Here is a 19,543-nt window from a genome sequence, read left to right as displayed (position 1 = left end):
GGAGCCCTGGAAGCGGATGCCGGCCCCGCCCCCGGCCGGCGCGCGCAGCCGCAGCAGCGAGCCGGAGCAGGGGTGCGCGCGCAGGACGCGTGGGCGGGGCCTCGGGAGCGGAAGCCCGGGCGGAGGGGAGGGCCGTGCGCGAACGCACGTTTCCGGCCGGGCAGCGTCTGCGTCGTCGTCGCCGCGGCGGCGGCGGCGGGGGCGGGACTTCCGGCGCAGGGCGGAAGCGGCGGCTGAGGTTGCGGGAGGTTAGCGGCGAGCGGATGCAGGCGGCGCGGCACGTCGTGTGCGCCCTGTCCGGCGGGGTGGACAGCGCCGTGGCCGCGCTGCTGCTGAGGCGGAGAGGTGAGCCGCCCCTCCTCGGGGCCTGCGGCCGCGCCCGGCTCCCCGGGCAGTGCAGGGGGCGCCCCGGCCTTGGGGCTGCGACGACCTGCGGCCTGAGTGACGGCGCCGTCCGCGCGGACCCCGGGGCCGTCCTGGTCCTGCCGGGCCCCGCGGCGAGACGCGCCCGGAATGTCCGCGCGCTGCCTTCCCCCCGAGCCCGCGCGCCTGGGGTCGGGGCCGCGCTCCGTTCGCCCCGAGCCCCGGCGCCCTGCACACAGGGCTGAAGGCAGGCGCTAAACCACTGAGCCACCCAGGGATCCCGGATTTTACAGAGAGAGAGAGAGAGAGAGAGAGAGGCAGGGACGCAGGCGGAGGGAGAAGCAGGCTGCACGCAGGGAGCCCGACGCGGGACTCGATCCCGGGTCTCCAGGATCATGCCCTGGGCTGAGGGCGGCGCCCAACCGCTGCGCCATCGGGGCTGCCCAGAAGAGTGGATTTTTAAAGCCACATGTGGGGTTCTCTCTCCTACAAGCACTGGTTTAGCTCCCGTTCTGTGCAGGGCACGGGGACAGAGGGTTTAACTCTGAATCTCTGGGCTTTGGAGTCCTGACTTAACACCTCTTAGTCAAATATCTTGGCTTTTGTTACATCGAGGCTACACACGAAGAAACATTAAAAAACATTTCTCCTGGGGATCCCTGGGCGGCGCAGCGGTTTGGCGCCTGCCTTTGGCCCAGGGCGCGATCCTGGAGACCCGGGATCAAGTCCGGCGTCGGGCTCCGGGTGCATGGAGCCTGCTTCTCCCTCTGCCTATGTCTCTGCCTCTCTCTCTGTGTTCTCGTGAATAAATAAATAAAATCTTAAAAAAAAAAAAAAAACACTTCTCCTGTAGGGTAGGCACCTGAGTAGTCCTCTAAGATGATGCAAAGTTAAGAGCTGGTCCTGCTGGTATTTGGTTGGCTACTCTGTTAGAAGAGGGAAAAGGTGCCTGCATGGCTCAGTCTATCAAGGATCTGGCTTCAGCATAGGCCATGTTCCCGGGGTCCTGGGACTGAGCCCCACATCGGGCTCCCTGCTCAGCAGGGGGAGTCCGCTTCTCTCTCTCCCCTCGCTTGTGCGTGTACTCGCTCTCTCTCAAATAAGCAAACTTTTTTTAAAAAAAAGAGGAAAAAAATAGGTCAAGAGATACATAGTATTGCTTTTGTAATAAAATAGTCCAGATTTTAATTGTCTTCTTGTGTGATGACTTAAGAGTCTATGTTATAGATGATGACTGGCAACAACTTTTGAAATTCGTTTACTTTTCCCATAACTGAATGGTGGTTCTTGTTTGCTTTGAAAAGTGTTGACTTCCTGGTCTTCTGTCAGCACTCCTTTGCGGAGCCTCTCCTGTGTGCTAGGCGTTGTGCAGACACGGGGCAGGGACACAAAGATGAAAACACGCCTTCTAGCTCACCTGGGGGACGCGGGCAAACAGTTGCCATCCATCCGGCAGCGCACCATGATGACAGAGGTGTTTACAGAGCGCTGTGGGAGCTTAGGGAGGGAGCCTCTGGGCCCATCGGCCGGCCCCTGAGTCCGGTGGCTGGCACGGAGATGGGAGTCACTCCAAAGGCCACATAGCAATGCAGGCACTGCCGGGAGAACCCGCGGATGGTGGTGCCGAGTGGGGCGTGTCCGGGAGCTCCTGGGAGCTCAGGAACTCCTGCCTTTTCATCCTGGGCTGATTATGGACTCTGATTGGTGCCTGCTGTCTCCCCCAGGCTACCAAGTGACAGGGGTATTCATGAAGAACTGGGACTCGCTGGATGAACACGGAGTTTGCACTGCAGACAGAGACTGTGAAGATGCCTACAGGGTCTGCCAGATTCTAGACATCCCGTTCCATCAGGTGTCCTATGTGAAGGAGTACTGGAATGACGTGTTCAGGTGGGTCCCGTTCAGAGGCACAGAAGGCTTCCTGGTGGCCTGTGCCGCCTTTCCAAGGGAGGAACTGCCATGGCGGCCAGGCAAGTGACGTGCAGCCCAGGCTGTTGGCCGTGGTGCCAGAGACCGCGTATGGGAGGACCCAGAATACCCGGCCTCTTTATTTATTGTGCCAATAAATAAATCTTGAAGTCTCTTTAATGGTTTATGAGCAGCCTTGCGTTGTTTCTGCTGAAGTCTGAAGTCTCTTAACGCTTATGAGCAGCCTTGCATTGTTTCTGCTGCTAACTTAGGGTGGGAGAGCTAAGGCTAGGTCTTCCCTGACCACACAGCAGTAATGCCTGTGCAGGTCAGCAGGTAGGGGCTTCTGGGGAAAAGAATGAGGTGATCCACTCCCCGCACGCCTCAGGAAAACACGAAACACAAAGACTTTAAAAATCTGACATAATACTAACGGTGACCTCTAAGTGCTTGCTCTGTACTGGGCACAGTGCATTTGGGGACATAAAGATGGATAAGCTATGGCTCCATTCTGTAGGGGTTTGCAGCCTGGCGGGGAGGAGCACGTTTCCTTCAAAAGAGGTAACTGGGGAGCGGCGTGTGGGAAGTACCAGTGACTTCATGAAAATGCTGCAGGTTCGGAGGAGGGAGAAATGTGTCACATGGAGCAGACTTCCTGACGGAAGGCTTCATGGAAGAGGTGAGGTTTGATCTGCTCTTGAGAATAACAGTGAAGTAGAGAGGGTTTCCGTTCATTCTGATGGAGGCTCTCGGGTCTCACTCGGAAGCCGTGCTGTGGGGCCTGGTGACTGACGAGAGTGAGTGTAGGAGGCAGGAGAGAGATAGTCAGGGAGAGCTTCACCATCAAATCTGGGTGGGCGGGGAAAGCTGCTTTTGGGGGTTCCTTTGAGTACTGCAAGGCTTAAGGTGATAGCAAGAAATCCAGGTGAATTTAAACCTCACCCTTGAGGTTTGGCAAGGAGGTTTAAACCTCACCTCGTAAGGTTTGGCAAGTATGCGAGTGAATGTGATCTTTTGGAGGTTGACTCACATTTAACTGAGCCCGGGTGGGCTTTGACCAGTCTGCCCTCTGCCCTAGTTTCATCCCGGTCGCCCGTGGGGGGAGTTGCGATTGTGCTCCATGATCTCATCGTTCCGAACGCTCCCTGCTCTGATAGCACTCTCTAGCTCAGAGATTTCTGAATTCCTCTGTTCAAGGCCCATTTGGCCTTCAGGGCTCAGAGTGCAGATGTTCTTTCCTCTTGCTGTCTCTCTGGTGGGGTGCAGGCAGGGTTTGTCCCCTCGCCGAGCAGGCTGTGATCCGTGGTTTTTACTGATGCCACTGACCTGTCTTCCGTGAAGCAGTTTGGGAAATGGTTAACATGATTTTCATCAGCCAGAGGAAACGTTCAGCCTCTTTCACGTTCATTCAGCACTTCTTAGAAAATGTTCTGGTGGCTGTGAACACACAGCGAGAGTAAAGCCTGGATTCTCATGAACCTCTTGACAACTTTCTGACAGTTAAACAATTGAAATAAGGAGCCATACAAGTTTTCTCCCTTTCTGAGAGGATTGAGAGAACACAGTTTGGCATTGCCTGCTGGAGTTGAAGCTGCACATGTGGCCTATGACTCCGTGTACATTCACCCTCTCGGTCAGCATCAGCATTGTTGTTTGTAACCATTGTAGAGCAAAAAGCTTTAGGTTCAATGAAAAATGATCACAGATACTCAAAATACATCCTTTAACTTTTGCTTTTTAAAAGATTTTATTTTGGGATCCCTGGGTGGCTCAGTGGTTTAGCACCTGCCTTCGGTCCAGGGCATGATCCTGGGCGCCCGGGAGCGAGTCCCACATCAGGCTCCCTGTATGGAGCCTGCTTCTCCCTCTGCCTGTGTCTCTGCCTCTCTCTTTTTCTCTCTCTCTCTCATAAATAAATAAAATCTTTTTAAAAAATATAAGTGATCTGTACACCCAATGCGAAGCTTAAACCCCTGACCCTAAGATTGAGAGTTGCATGCTCCTCCAACTGAGCCAGCTGGGCACCCCTCACCCGTTAATACTCACTTTAAACTCCTGGAACAGACACCATAATCCTCCTAAAGTGGAGTCTGAGACTATGAACTTGCTGCCGAGCCATCCTCCTCCCATGTCTAGTCGTTCAGCCTGTTAGAGCAGGGGTCCAGTACACTAGGATGCTTGGTGTCCTGGAAGCTGGTCCTCAGAGGTATGTCAGTCACATTGGAGAAGTATTTGCTGGCATTTATTTGCCCACTGCCCTGGGTCCCTAGGCCAGGAATGTGGAATGGCTAATACAGCCCCAAATTGCAGCTCTGGGTCATTATATTCCTGCTCTCACTCCAGCATGCTCTTCACCCACGCCTTCCTCTATTGATGAAGTCAGGGGAGGCTGGAGTTGAGTGAGTCAGTCCCATCCCCTCCCTACACATCCTGTGAGCCTCTGGGGAGACGGAATGGTTGCTGAGTCTGCGTGGCAGGTGAGCTTTATATCCAGGTCTGTACATTATTATAGATTTTGGTGGAAAGTGGCTGGCTTTACACAAATGCTTGATGAAAACACTGACAGTGGCTGTCTCTTGAAGCTCTCCTATTTTACAGAAAATTATAGCTTTGGTAAGACAAGTAGAAACTAAGTAATTTAACCAATATAGTTTTAAAGATTTCATTTGTTTGATGGGGATCCCCGGGTGGCTCAGCGTTTTAGTGCCTGCCTTTGGCCCAGGGCGTGATTCTGGAGTCCCAGGATCGAGTCCTGCATCGGGCTCCCTGCATGGAGCCTACTTCTCCCTCTGCCTGTGTCTCTGCCTCTCTCTCTCCCCCTTTCTCTCTGTCTCTCTCTCTGTGTGTGTCTCTCATGAACAAATAAATAAATAAAACATTTTTTTTAAAAAAAGCGTGAGCTCACATGGGGTAGGGGAAGGGGCAGAGGGAGAGAGAGCATCCCAGCCAGACTGTGTTCCACTGCTGAGCCTGATGTGGGGCTCCATCCTACGACTCTCAGATCATGACCTGAGCTAGAATCAAGAGCTGGGCATTCAACTGACTGAGCCGCCCAGGTGCCCCTACAGATTTATTTTTTTTGAGGAGTGTTTCACACTTAGAAATGAAAATCTTTTTTTCTATTCCAGTGATTTTTTAAGTGAATATGAAAAAGGAAGGACTCCCAATCCTGACATAGTCTGCAACAAGCACATCAAATTCAGTTGTTTTTTCCATTATGCCGTGGATAATCTTGGTAAGTTGTTCTGCTATTTCCATTTAATCTTTTTAAAATCATAAGGTTTTCAGAGATAGCCAGGAGCCAAGTTCTGGTAAATAGTTTGATCTTCAGAAGGAAAGGAAGTAGTGAAAACCATAATCTGTATTTCTTTGAGTAAGAAAGAACTTTCTGGCAATATGCAAATGACAGGGTCACAGGGAGGAGGGAGTGTGTCTTCATCGTGGACCTCACAGGTGTGGGGACCGTGTTGTAGGTTCAGAGCACCAAACGTCCTGAGGAAACGCAGGGGTCACGGGCAGAGAGCCGAAGATTGGGGCCACCGGACCTTGCCTGCAGGTCCAGCTTTGCTCGAGCAGCTCCATTTCCGGCATGGTTATACTTAGCGGAGATTTCACGAGCCCTATTTAGAGCTCAGGAAAGTCGGCGTTTGTTTCTTGCTAGTAGTCCTCCTTTTGGCTAGTCCTCCTGAGACTTCTTATCTTGTATCCCAGGGTGGCTTTCTGCTCTGTCCTGAGAAGAAGTCTGTGTCTGTGTCTTATTCTGGATTCTGGGCCTCTCTTTCCCTGGATTTGAAGCCACATTTTAGTGTTTTGCTTTGTTTTTTAAGATTATATTTATTTGACAGAGCAGAGTGAGAGAGAGAGCATGAGTTTGGGGGGCAGAGGGAGAGGGAGGGAGATGTAGACTCCCCACTGAGCAGGAAGCCCGATGAGGGGCTGGATCCCAGGACCCCGGGGTCATGACCTAAACCACCCAGGCATCCCTTAGTGGTCTATTCGGAAAGCCTATTGAGGCCCTGCTACCCGCAGACAACTGGCCTGCAGACTTTGTTCTGATGGTTCTCCTTCCTCTTCTCCATCTGCCCATAGGGGCATCCTTGTTCCTTTGTGTGGCCACCTTGCTCGCTTGGGCTGCCTGTGGTGTCTACTGCTGCGCTGCCATAAAGCCTGCAAGCTGACTTCTGTACCCTGCCGTCTCCAAGATTCTGGATTCTGGCCTTTCTGTTGGCTTCTGTCCCGTGCGGCTCACCCTGCCGTGTCTGGCCACGTGCCCAGAGGTATTAATGTGACTGTCCATTGCCAGTGGTGCAGTAGTGTCCTGTCAGCCACCGTGGCCTAGGCAGGCCCACAGCAGGCTTGCAGACCCAACACACAGGGTCCTGCAGCTAAAGAGGTGACAAGACCCTGCTTCACAGGCCACAGTGAAACCTGCACAACAAAGGCTCCAGAAGTCTGGATGCATTTGAATGACTTAATAGCAGAACTGAACATGAGTTAGAGGTGATTCTGAGTTTGCTGACTAGGTTCAATAATCCATCCTTATCTGAGATGAGGAGCGGGTCTGGGGCTTCAGCTGCCTACAGTCTGGTGTCCCCTGATGGTTGGGGGTGTCAGGAAACACAGGTGTCTGCCCTGGTGGGCCATGTCAGGGAGCTTGTGTTATCTCGTTTTTTCGGGAAGGGGGTGACAGGTTCATGTAAGTAGTTGTTCTTGAAGGAAGTAGATTCAGTGAGGTCCCAAATGTGCTTTCTCAGGTAGTCCATATACAACAGTTAATTTTTCTTTTTTTTAACTCTATCACTAAGAATTTGCCTCAGGGCAGGGAATGCAGGATGGCAAACTGGAGAGCCCAGTCCTGTGCAGAGGTGGTTTCTGCTTGTTCTAGCTGTAGCTGATGGCTTCCACGTCAGACCAGTATTACTAGAACTTCCTTTTTTTTAAGCTTTTTATTTATTTTTTTTATTTTTTAAAGATTTTATTTATTTATTCGTAGAGAGAGAGAGAGAGAGAGAGAGAGAGAGTGTCACAGGCAGAGGGATAAGCAGGCTCCATGCAGAGAGCCTGACGGACTTGATCCAGGGTCTCCAGGATCACGCCCTGGGCTGCAGGCGACGCTAAACCACTGCGCCACCGGGGCTGCCCCCCCCTTTTTTTAATAAGTAAAATGTTTATTTACTTATTTTTTTAAGTAAGCCTCTGTGTCCAGCATGGGGCTCGAACTCATGACCCCTGAGATCAGGACCTGCACCCTCCTCTGACTGAGCTGGCCAGGCGCCCTCAACGGTTAATTCTCATTGCTTCTTTTGTCTTACTCTGAGCTGGTCTAGTCGGAGAGGCAGGGACTCAGTTTGCTGCCCCTCCCTAAAAAAGTCTTTTGTGATACTGAATATCTGGAATGTTCACAAAAAAGATTATGAACTGATATGTGCCTTGGTAGGTTATTTCGCTTTTTTGTTTAATGTGGCGAGAAGAAATGGAATATGCTGTATGGTTCTTCACTGCGGTGAAAATTAAAACTACCACAGAGTGAAAATAGGGAGACGCGTCTATCATTTCAATTCCCAGAATCAAAGGAATGGGCTTTTCCCTATTCTTAACCTTTTTCTGTACGTTAAATAAAATGGGATCATAGTATTATGTACTTTTTCCCTACTTAACAATGTCATGAAAAATTTATCCTCATAAGTGATGCTGTTCTTAATGGCAATGGCATTTTAACTTCATATTCTCCTGGAGTTGAACGTTTTGGTGTTTTCATTTTCCAAGTCTTTGTGTGCATTATCTGTGTTTCTAAGCTAGAGTCAAGGAGCGGATAGATACTAACTTTTGAAAGGTTGGTATAGTTGGAGTGAAACCTTGTAGCAAGGTTGTATCCATGTAAGTGGAGAGTTCAAGGCCACTTGTAGACCAGAATGTCCGGGGCAGGGTGGTCTCTGCGCTCTGGCTCCCCTGTTTGAGTGGGAGGTGGACCATCGGTGGAGACCATCCAGCTCAAAGCTTGGGGTCTGCACGTTCCTGAGACACCCGAGCCCGAGGTGGCCACGGCCAGCAAATGCGAGTCTCAAGTTTGATCTTGCGTTTTTAAAAACTTCCCAGGAGCAGATGCTGTCGCCACAGGTCACTATGCCAGAACCTCACTGGAAGATGAGGAAGTCTTTCAGCAGAAGCACATTAGGAGGCCAGAAGGGCTTTTCAGAAATCGATTTGAAGTTAGAAATGGTAAGTGAACGTGCCCGGGTCAGACCTTAGTGCACAGAGGAACTTAACTTTGAAGTGTGGCAGTGGGTCATCATCCCAGCACACCTGCTGGGTCTTGATGTGTTCCAGACCAGCTTGCTGGTTTCGAAAAGCACAGTTACCAGGAGGGCCATCTCCCCGTGGAGCCTGGGGCCGGGCACCAGGGGAAGTGCTGGTTGGACGCCTGGCTGAGGCCTGGCTGGAACCTGCATCTGTGGTTTATTACCCAGGCCTTTTCACCCTGTTGGTGGCTCGAAGATTCCCATGATATTTGAGGAAGTACGTGTTGATTGTTGGAGGACTCAGAGGTCCTGTCACTTACCATCAGGTTTTCGAGGGCTCAATACTAAGTGCGCGTATCTCAGTGTGACCCAGGTGCTGGGGCCTGCCTGACATTCAGGCCTGGTGGAAGATGTGTTTGCAGAGATTGTGTACACAAATCGGGTTTATTATCATTGGAGGGAGCCAGGTTTCACCTTTTTAGAAGAATGCCCAGCTGTCATCAGGGATGCTGTTGGCTGGTCTTGGTGTACACTCATGTGTAGAAAAGAGGAATTCATGTCATTGCAAAGGGAGAGACAGAACAGGGGCTCAGAGCCACGCTTGAGCAAGAAGATTCCTTCGTTGTGGGATTGCTGAAGGGCTGGCATTTTCAGTGTGGCCTACTGCCTGCCTGCCTTGCAGCACCTGCCCTCTTTCCCCAAAGCCCAGACACTTGGCCCCTCTGAGAGCAGAGCTGGGTTTGCTTGTCTAGCTGGCAGGTGAGGGGACCGAGGCAGGGAGCCATTGACCGGGGGGCCTTGGGCAGCAGAGCTGGATCTCTGCCTAGGTCCATAGGTCCATCCAGCTCTACAGTTGTGCTCTTTCTGTGTGCCCGGCCCCGGGCCCATTCTGTCCTGCGTGGCACCGAGCTGGTAGGAAGGCCGCAGCGATCATGTGGTAGTCTGCTGTGTTGTGTGAGCCCTGAGGGGGCTGGCGGGTGCTTGGCTGCCCTGGTTTTGTCCTAATCCCTCCCCCATTCACAGCAGAGGGTGTGCATATGACCTTCCCGACTTGAACGCAGACAGGGATAGCACTCCCTCCCTTGTTGGGAGGGTCTCCCTCTGCTACCTGTAGCCACTGTGCCTGCTGCCAGGGCCTCCAATCTAGACAAGAGAGAGGACAGGTTTCCTCTGCGCCCCCTCTCCGTTACTCCAGAGGTCACCTTTCACACCCCCAGGCACCACTCTCCCCAGAAGCGTCTCTGTCGGGAAGAACGCAAAGGCCTGCTGCTTGGGAACTCCACAGCACAATTCACCAAGTAAACATGGACTTAAGGGTCCTGAGTAGCCAAAGGAATTATTTCCATATTGAATAGACATTTTTGCTTATCTCCTAGAAAATGGTTTGCCTTCCAGACCTGTCTGGACCTTTATGTGAGGCCTTGGGCGCTCTGAAACTTCTCTGATTGCTTTGACGTGTGTTTTGTTGAGTAATTTTAATGTGGCGTTGTTGTAATAACACAAGCGTGTCTTTGTCCTCAGCGTGTTTTCTAGGCACATTGGAGCTTTTTATTTAATTCTTAGTTGCCCTGGAGACCTGGACTGGAGTCTCTTGGTCTGCGCCTGGGTCCGGGTCCTGGGGCAGAGTGCACACGGGGGCTGAGCACACGGGGCAGCAGAGAGCCCGGCCTGGGTTGGTTGGCCCCCAGAGCCAACGCTCCTGGGCCCAGGCCTGGCGAGGATGAGGCCTCACTGCGCAAAGTGGGCACAGCACTGGCCTGACCGCAGATGGATTGCAAGGGTGCGTGAATGGAGTCCTTGGCACTGGCACATCCTCCTGTGTTTCTTTCTGTGTTTAGGATTGCTGGCCTCCTTTTAAAAAAATAGATTTGGAGGCTGTTTTAAATGACTGGGAACCGTGAGGAGAACCCAGCGGCTCCGGGTGTCCCGAGGCCTCCGTGCAGCCTGACCAGGCTTCCTTCTGAAACAAAAAGCAGCCCTGGGTAGACGAGTCTGCCTGCCGGTGACTGGCTGGCTGGTTGTCATATTTTGACTGCTCGTGTTGCTCTGCACATAGCATGTTTTGGACCAGGACTTAGGCCGCAGGTGCACCGTTCTGTTGAGCCTCCTCACTGATCTCAACCTTAGTGTCCTCGTCTGTAAAATGGGGATAATCGAACCGCCCATGGCTAAAGTGAGAATCACATTTGAGGTCCCAGGTGGAGAATGTGCCCTCCACAGAGCCTGTGTTCTCCCCGTGACCGTGCCAGGCCGACAGGCACATGTGTAGTGCCCCAAGGGTGATGTGCAGCGGCCTCTCCCAGCATTGCATCTGGTCCTGAGAATTCGTGTAGCTTTCCCTGCTTTTCCTTTCGTGTAGCGTGAGTGTGTGAGCGAGCGTGAGCAGCCTGGTGCTTGCATCGTGGCAGTCCTCGCACAGGCCAGGCAGGTCCTATGTGGCCCAGCGGTGGTGCCGGGCCTCCTCTGATGGTGTCACGGGCTCAAGGTCAGGGACACCTCTGCGCTGTGGCCTTAGCCAGAGGCAGTTCTGTATGGTGCAGGGGGTCCAGAGGTCGTGGAGGAGCTTCTGGCGGATGTCCACGTGCCTCTGAACAGAACCCGCTTGCTTGGGAAAGGAAACGGCTCAGAGGCGCTGAGACTGGAGCTGGGCCTGGGGCGGTGGGGGGGCGTGGGGAGCAGCACGCTGACCCCCCTCCGTCCCCTTCCTGGGGTTCTCTGGGGGTCCTCTCGTCCTGCTTTCTCCCGCCTGGCTGTGTGTGTCTCAGGCCTGTGTCACATCACCTCTACGCGCAGGGCTGTGCACTGTTTGATCAGTGAGATACCGTAACCCGGGTGAGAACTAGAATAAATTTCCCAATCACGTAAAATTATTCTTAATGGCCGATCAATTCGGGGTGGGACCTTTTCTCCCCTCAAGCATGGGTGTTGTTTGTTTTCCTGGCGGTCTGCTTTTAAGTATTGATTTCTGCTTCTGACAGACCGGGGGTAATCTAATGGAAAGACGTGATTCAGAGCCAAGTGCCGTTATGTTTATTCCCGCAACGTCTTCTGTTCTTTACTCTTGGCAGCGGTAAAACTTCTTCAAGCAGCTGACAGCTTTAAAGACCAGACCTTCTTTCTCAGCCAGGTTTCCCAAGATGCTCTGCGGAGAACCCTCTTCCCTCTGGGGGGGCTAACGAAAGATTTTGTCAAGAAAATAGCTGCTGAGAATAGACTCCATCACGTGCTTCAAAAGAAGGAGGTAGGACCAAAGTGAGGTACACTTGCCGCGCGTGGCCACAGTCTGTGGAGACGCAGGGTGCCCTGGCTGGGTGCTTCCTCCCCAGGATACAACATCAGGTCACACCCCGGGGCACATGCGCCGTAGGAGGTGCACTCAACTTCTCCCTTCCGTCTCCCTGGCCCCACTCTGGGTGGGCAGCTTTCACAGCAGTCTGGCTGGCTCATTGGAGTGCTCTTGGCCCAGCCTGCCAGGGGAAGGCAGGGCATTGGGGACCGGGCCCCAGGACGCCCTGATCTCGGGCTCTGTCACTACTCGCACGCAGATCTGCCATTTTCACGCACTCATCCAGCCTCTCCTCTTCCAGGGCCTTCCTGTACTGGGGGCTGTGCTGGCCCCTGAGGATAGGGTGAGGAGCACATGGTTCCCTCGGTCCTGCCTTAATGGAGCTCACAGGAAAGGGAGACAGACATGAAACATGTCATGGGGAAATTAGAACATGTGTAGGAGACGCCAGTGAACTCTAACTAGATCAGCCTAGACCCTAAGACAGGCTCCGAGGAATTAACATTTAATTCAACCTGAGACCTCGGGATGATAAGATTTAGTGTCACCGAGAGGATCGTGGGGAGATAGTTCTGATAGTGGGAAGAGCGTGTGCAAAGGCCCAGAGGCAAGGAGAGCCTGGGCATTGGAACGACAGTGAAGCCAGTGTGGCAGACGTCTAGTACTAGGAGATGGTCCTGGTGTGCTCGGTCTGGTCGGGCCACCTCGGGTTGGGTCACCATTAGCTGAGGCTGCTGCTTTGTTTTTGTCTTCCTGGGAATGAGCACGTGCTTTTCATCAGCAAGTCATTGTCCCCAAGGAAGATCTCCTTCCATGCATCCATTTACCCGTCATCTCTGTTCCTCTGTTTACCTGTTCAGTTTCTGGGTGTGGCTCTGTGGTGGGAGGTGAGGGAGCCACGTCTCAGACACAAGCAGAGAGCAGGTGAGAGAGCCATGTGACAGGAGCACACGTTCCTGCTCGTCTTCTGGGCTAGAGGAGATCACTGGAGGGAGCCCTCTCTTTCCTCGGACCTTCCTATGGATGCTTTGGCTTCTGGCCCGACTGGCTCCCGTCTCCTCCGTGGCTCACGAACAGTGGTCCGAAGGGCTTGCACAGCTGCAGCGCACTCTCCTGGGCCAGCTGGGCTGACGGTCCTCAGTGCAAGGACCACACCCAGCCGAGGTGGCCATGCTGTCACCCTGCTAGCTCACTCACCAGGTCCAGGCTTGGGGGCCTTAAGTAGCCCCTGGGAGTTTGAGATGTTCTGAAACCCCTTGAGGTCCATTTGTAGGCATGGCTGATGTCTGTGGGTGCTGGCTGAGGAAAGCCAGGCCTGCAGCCCGGGAGGCTCAGGGCAGGTGGCGAGGCCTGGGGAGGCCTGGGTGCTAGTTTTTATGCAGGAACCTCTTGCTTCTTTCTTCACCTCACAGTCGATTTTCCTTTTGTTTCAGAGCATGGGCATCTGTTTCGTTGGTAAAAGAAATTTTGAAAATTTCATTCTTCAGGTAAGTATTCTTTGATGCAAAAGAATGGAGCCACGTTTCTGCTCTGGACCTGGATCCCTTAGTAAGGACATGCTTGTCTTTTAGTATCTACAGCCTCGACCTGGTAAATTTATTTCCATTGAAGACAATAAAGTTCTGGGAACACACAAAGGTGAGACACAACCTCAGGATGTTTCTCGTCATAAGCTCCCTGAGTCGTGGGGCAAGTGTCAGCTCTGAACCCGCCCGTGCACCGGGGCACAGGGACATGAGGGAATGTGGGGGCGGCTGGCTGCGAGTGTTATGTGTGGTCTCTGTGAAGCATTGCAGCTAACAAAGAGGGATGCCTTCCACTTCAGAAAGACGCTGCTCTCTGAGTGATGTGTTGTGTCCCTGTAAATAGAATTATCTTCCGTGTAAAAAGAAAATATTAGAACAGAAAAGTCCACCCTGATGAGAGAAGCTCATTTGATTGAATTCAGAGTGTGAATTTCCAGCTCTAGGACAAAGAAACGGATCAGAGAGTTTCCCCATAAGGCAGGGTTGTTGCCCTTGGGGTGCTGCTGGCTCATGCACAGACAATTTTGGGAGCACTGTGAGTTTGCACTGGGTTGGTGTATGAAGGCTCCGATAGACAAGTCAGGCTCCGGCGTTCACAGCCTGGCGGGAGGGCAGGTGTGGGGATCCTGGTGGTGGGTCTGTGCCCTCGGGGCATCCTCAGGGACTGGGGACCAGGTAGGGCTTGACCCAGATTGTGTCTGGCCTGCTGGAGGGACAGGGGCTGGTACTCACACACGGACAGGGCCACAAGTGGTTCTTTGGAATCCCCCACCTGGTTCGGGCAGATGGCTCCTCTGTCCTGTTGAGGGAGCTGGGCCGAGATGTCATGGGCTCCTGGGGAGCCAAGCGGAGAAGCCATGTGTTCCTGAGACAGAGGAGGTGACAGCCTTGCTGGGGACAGGCCTGCTGGCTGCTCCCAACACCTCCGGCAGTCTGGCTCAGGGCACTGTGATCCCTCAGGTTGTTCCTGTCTGTACTAATGCCATTAGGGAGGGCAGGACTTAGCCATCTGGTCTTGTGATATTTGTTGCGGGGATGGGGATGTGCAGAGAAGCGGGGGCAGCCCGATGCCACGGCCCCAGTGTGGTTCATATGTTGGAGGGGCCAGTAGTGGACACTCAGCAGGCAGGGGCTCATGGGTTCGAGCAATGCCCAGTCCACGTTCTAAAGGAACTGTGCTGCTCCTGGTTTAGGTGGTCTGGCAGCTGGAATTGCTCCTTTCGGGTTGCGGGGGACAGCCTCACCTGGCCTGAACAAGGGATGGGAGGAGCTCATTGGCTTGGCCAGGACTAATGCTCACGGCAGGAGAACACAGCCCCTCCGGGCTACCTCTCAGTGGTCGGCAGAACCTCCCGACTGCTGCCCCTCATCCTCTCCTCCCCGTTAAGAGGGGTGTGGTGTTTGAGATGGAGCTGGTGCCAACCCACTGAGACACTGTATTCCCGTAGGTTGGTTCCTGTATACTTTGGGCCAGAGAGCCAAGATAGGTGGTCTCCGCGAGCCCTGGTATGTGGTGGAGAAGGACGGCACCAAGGGCGACGTGTTTGTGGTGAGTTGGGCTCGCCTTTTAGGCAGGTGACGGAGGTCTGTTTTTGGCAGAACCAGCAGTGTTTGTGAGACCAGGCAGGGCTGGTGAAGTCCTACAGAGCAGCAGTGATTGATGGACCATCCTTGCCTTTCCTCTGCGTCCTCCTGGGATTGGCCCAAGGTACCAGAAGGATTTTGTTGAAGGTACTTATCAGGGTCTTACTGTATGTTGGCCACACTAGTAATCGTGATGTTAATTGCTGGGAATACGGATTATTTTTCTGACTTTACAAAAGAGGCCCTGTAGTGCTTGGGACGGAGCTTGCACATCATTGGCTCCTGCAAGTCATTGCTGAACAGTTGGAAGTGGCCGAGCCAGGGCCAAACTGGTTTGTGTGCTCCCGTGGGGCCCTGAACCACTGTGACCTAGGACACCATCCCTGGGCTCTAGAGCAGGGCTTTGCCAAGGGGCGGGGAGTTTGCTCTGTACACCGGGACACTTGGCGGTGTCCCTGCAGTATCTGATGGGTGGAGGCCAGGGGTGCTGCTGACATCCCACAGGAGAGGAGAGCCCCTACTCCCTGACAGAGTGATGTGGTCTCAGACCCGTCATACCAAGGGTGAGAGGCCCTGCCTTAAGAGAGCTGGGTGCCATCCCGTGCTCTGTCACAAAGCTGAAGGACCTTGTCTTAGACACAGGCAGTGAGGCCAGCAGACCCGGCCTGCTGATTCTGGGGCATGTCCTTCCAAGAAGAGCTGTAGGCATAACAGGGGTGGTGCTCATGCATGAATTAAAGTGATTTTAGTGTAAAATTTCAGTGGTCTCTTTAGCTCTGAGACCAATATGTCATCAACTGACGTTTGTCCGCATGTGGGTAATCCCTGGCTGGGGCCTGGGGACAGGAGCCTCAGAGGCAGATGGCCTCAGCACAGCCCCCTGGGAGCCGACCCTGTCCCTTCCTCCCCAGCCACTCGGTGTTTGATGGGCTTCTTGCGGTGACCTTTCTGAGACAGGCCAGCTGCATGGTGGGCCCATGCCCGGCAGGTGGGGAGACTTGAGCCTGGAGCTCGCGGGCAGAGTGCTGACTGTGACAGACACTTTCCTTCCTGTGCAGAGTGGGGACCAGAACGCTGGGGGATGGGCCGTCGCATTTCTGTGGCAGACACTGCAGTCAGCAGTGAGCATGCTGTTAGGGTTGCTACCGACGAAGCACGGTGGCCGGCTCGAGGTGGGGGCCCTTCTGCCGGGGGCTTCGGGGTCCTGACCCGCGTGATCCGCTCCGCAGGCCCCCCGGACAGACCACCCGGCTCTCTACAGGGACCTGCTGCGGACCAACCGCGTGCACTGGATCGCGGAGGAGCCGCCTGCCGCCCTGGTCCGGGACAAAATGATGGAGTGCCACTTCCGGTTCCGCCACCAGATGGCGCTAGGTGACTGAGCGGGAGGGTCCCTTCAGAGGAGCCCCAGTGTAGGAGCATCATTGGACTTGGGGCGGAATGTCTCCCTGGCTTGGATTGCATAACATATTCAGAACCCCCTCTTCACCTGCCTTCCCGAGGAGCCTGCACCGGGCGGCTCTGAGGCCCAGAGTGGCCTCCCTGGTCAGCTCCAGAGGTGCAGGTGTGGCAGGCCGGGCAGCAGGTGGCGCTGAGCCCCCCATGGCCCCTGCCCCTAGCTCCCCGGAGAAGCTCTTGCCCCCGCTGCCTGGTGCTCCCCCTACCCCTGGGGGCTGGGCGTGCGAGACCTGGGACTGGCCATGCATGGAAAGGCCAGTGCCCCTTCCAAGGACCCCCCCCTTCTACCCAGTGCCCTGTGTGCTGACTCTCAATCAAGACGGCACGGTGTGGGTGACAGCTGTGAAGGCTGTGCGGGCCCTGGCCCTGGGACAGGTGAGTGGGGCGAGCCCGGCCTCGTACACAAGATGGGCTTCAGCACCTGCTCGGGCTGTCCCTCGTCAGTGCCCATGTGGCTGAGAGGGCTCTGGCCAGCGGGTTTCGTGCCCGGGAGGGATGGCTGCCCTTCTCCCCACTGGAGCACCCGGTTCACGGGGTGGGGGGCTGAGGGGTGGAGTGGGTGGGAGCCGAGCCAGCTCTGTGCCCAGCCTGCCTCTCCCAGCCGCACCAGTGATGTCTGGTCCTGCTTGGCTACTGGGAGGGCCTGGCTGCCCCGTCTTGGCCTGCCCTCCGCTGCCCCCTGCCCCCCTCCAGCCCAGCAGCTATGGACCCGCATCCTGGCTGCTGGTGGGCCTGGCTGGGCCCCGCTGCTGTGACCTGGGCCTCTTTCCTTTTTAGTTTGCCGTCTTTTACAAAGGGGATGAGTGTCTGGGCAGTGGGAAGATCCTGCGCTTGGGGCCGTCTGCCTACGTACTCCAGAAGGGCAAGAGCAAGTCCAGAGTGGCCACCGAGGGCCCCAGCGACAGCCCGAGCAATGGCCCGGGCAGCGGCCCAGGGCTGGGCCCCGCGCTCTGACGGAGGCCGAGCTGCTGCTGAGCACCCGGGGGTCAGACGCAGAGTTGTGGAACCTGGACTGGAGGAGTTGGGGGAAGCTGGGCTGGCTTTGCCGCCCCAGTTCTGTCCGGGCTGGCCAAGGTTCCAGAAAGCCTCCAGAGCCAGGGAGAGCCCTAGAGAGGCCAACCCGGTCTTCTCCAAGTTGGTGCTCTGGCCAGAAGGACTTACTGGCTAGGGTTGGGCCCTAAGTGCCCCATTTATAGTGTTGCTCTTTCATGCCTCAGGGAAGGTTTCCAACCTGCATGCACACAGGGGGCCTGCAGAGGCGGCCTCGGGGACAGCATCCAATAAAACCGTTGTCTGGGACAGAGTCTGACGGGGATCTCCTGAGGGACGGAGGCCTCAGGCGCCAACGGGCAGGGACATAGCCCCCCGTTCCCGCAGTGCCTCACCTGTGGCAGTGGGCGAGTGATGGTGGGACACTGCAGGTGCGCAAGGGGGCACAGCCTCGGGGCCTCCTGCAGGCAGCTGCGCAGAGGCCACCCCTTCCCTGCACAGTGCCCGGTGTCCTGGCTGCGGTCACATGGGAAACAGGAGGACTGAGGGGCTTCATCCCAGTGAGGAGGGGGCTGGTGGCCGGAGCGGGTGCCTCTGTCCCCTCCAGTGGGGCAGCTTACACACAGCCTCTCATGGCAGTGCAGACTGGAAGCACGAGGTCGGGGTGCTGGCGTGGTGGGCCACACCCCCCCTGTGGTTCGCAGACGGCCAGGAGGACGAAGGGTCTTAGGGGGCCTCTTCCAAGAACACAGTGCCGTTGGCCAGGGCTCCACCCTCGCGACCTCAGTGCGTCCCAGAGGCCGCCTCTCTTCACACCGTCACCCTGGAGATTTAGGGGTTCCCCATATGACCGTTGGGGAACATGCTCAGACCACAGCCTGGGTGTGTGTGCTTGTGTATACTTTGTGGTGAGGGCGCAGGTCAGGCCAGGAGCCGCTCGGAGAATGAAGTTCGAGCCAGCTGTGCTGCGTGGGCGGTGCCCTTTGGTCTGTTTCAGGGTATTTTGCTCGCCATGGAGTCCCGGCGTGACCATCCCTGGGTGTATGTGGTCACAGGGCTCTGCTGGGCAGCAGCCTGGCCTGCGGGGGGGGGGGGGGGGGCAGTATGCAAAGTCCCGGGCTCTGCTTCTCCCTTGTCCTCAGTGCTGGCAGGCCGTGGGAGGGGTTGTCACCTGGGTCAGGCAGGAAATTGGCCTTTCCAGGGGAGGCAGTCCTTGCGCTCCACTGCCTCCAGCTCCCTGCCCTGAAGGTGGGGGCGGGCTGTGGTTGGCACCCCCTCCAGGCTTTCTAATACTTTGCCCCGAGGGCCCAGCCACCTGCTCTGGGTGCTGGGACAGCTTGGGCTCCCATCTCTCACAGCCTCACACCCAGCACATTCTTAGTGCTTCAGGGCCTCTGGGGGCTGGAAGTGTGGTTCTCTGTCACCTGGGGGTAGAATGTTCTAGACCAGAGTTAGCAACAGGGTTGCTAGAGGAGCACCTGGGAAGGTTGTCTCATGGGCCCCACCTTCAGGGCCTCCGGTGGTGACAGGGCTGGCCCTGGGGTCTGGGTGCCAGTGACCTAAGCCCCCCCCCCCCCAAAGGCAGGTCACAGGCCCCAGAGCGCTACAGTAGAGGGAGGGCTTCCCTGTGACCAGGAGGGAGGCTTGGAGGTTTTGGGCAGAAAATCCCTCTTGGGGACAGGTGGGTGGGAGGGAAGGGGAGACCAGGTGGGCCGTGGGGTTGGATATGGCCGCAGGGACAAGGGGTAGGTGTGGGAAGTCAGACTGGGGGGTGGGAGGGCTGGCTGATTAAGGCCTCTGTCCGAGGGGGTCCTGCTGTCAGGACGTGGCGCGCTTTGGAGCAGCCAGGGAGGGAGGCCGGCCTCGACCCGGTACCACAGTCCCGCGGCCTGGGCCAGGCTGTGCTGGTGGGCCTCGCCGCAGGTGGGGCCTGGCGGGGGTGGACAGGCTCTCCCGGTGATGATCAGGTGCGGGGGCCGCGCCCAGAGCAAAGCATCTGCCATCTACGCCATTCCAACAAGGGAGTGGTGCCAGCCCCGGAGCCGCAGCCCCTCCCTGTGGCCTGCTTCCCAGGCCAGTGGCCTGGGTCTTCCCCCCAGCAGGAGGCTTCTGGGGCTAGAAGGGGTGGGGAGGGGCCAGCACATCCCGGGTCACATCTGGGGCCCCCGGGGCCGTGATCCAGATACAGG

At 55.6% G+C, this 19,543-nt stretch overlaps 1 protein-coding gene across 4 annotated transcripts; it reads left to right on the top strand.

The window, feature by feature from the left end:
- Positions 1-233: 233 nt before the first annotated feature.
- TRMU (tRNA mitochondrial 2-thiouridylase) lies at positions 234-17,663 on the top strand. Of its 4 annotated transcripts, XM_055329055.1 has the most exons (11): positions 234-345; positions 2,088-2,253; positions 5,400-5,506; positions 8,368-8,490; positions 11,579-11,751; positions 13,230-13,283; positions 13,368-13,434; positions 14,771-14,871; positions 16,136-16,280; positions 16,657-16,739; positions 17,142-17,663. In XM_055329055.1, exons 1-11 carry the CDS (start codon positions 264-266, stop codon positions 17,316-17,318), a joined length of 1,278 nt encoding a protein of 425 aa, XP_055185030.1. In that variant the 5' UTR covers positions 234-263; the 3' UTR covers positions 17,319-17,663. The 4 variants fall into 4 exon arrangements, with proteins under 4 accessions (XP_055185030.1, XP_055185031.1, XP_055185029.1 ...); XM_055329056.1 differs by lacking the exon at positions 14,771-14,871 and having other exon boundaries at positions 17,142-17,305; XM_055329057.1 differs by lacking the exon at positions 234-345 and having other exon boundaries at positions 2,119-2,253; positions 11,638-11,751.
- The last annotated feature ends 1,880 nt before the right edge of the window (positions 17,664-19,543 follow it).

The sequence above is a fragment of the Nyctereutes procyonoides genome, unplaced genomic scaffold (genome assembly GCF_905146905.1).
Source record: "Nyctereutes procyonoides isolate TBG_1078 unplaced genomic scaffold, NYPRO_anot_genome, whole genome shotgun sequence".
Lineage (NCBI taxonomy): Eukaryota > Metazoa > Chordata > Mammalia > Carnivora > Canidae > Nyctereutes > Nyctereutes procyonoides.
This window is presented reverse-complemented; position numbering and strand designations above follow the sequence as displayed.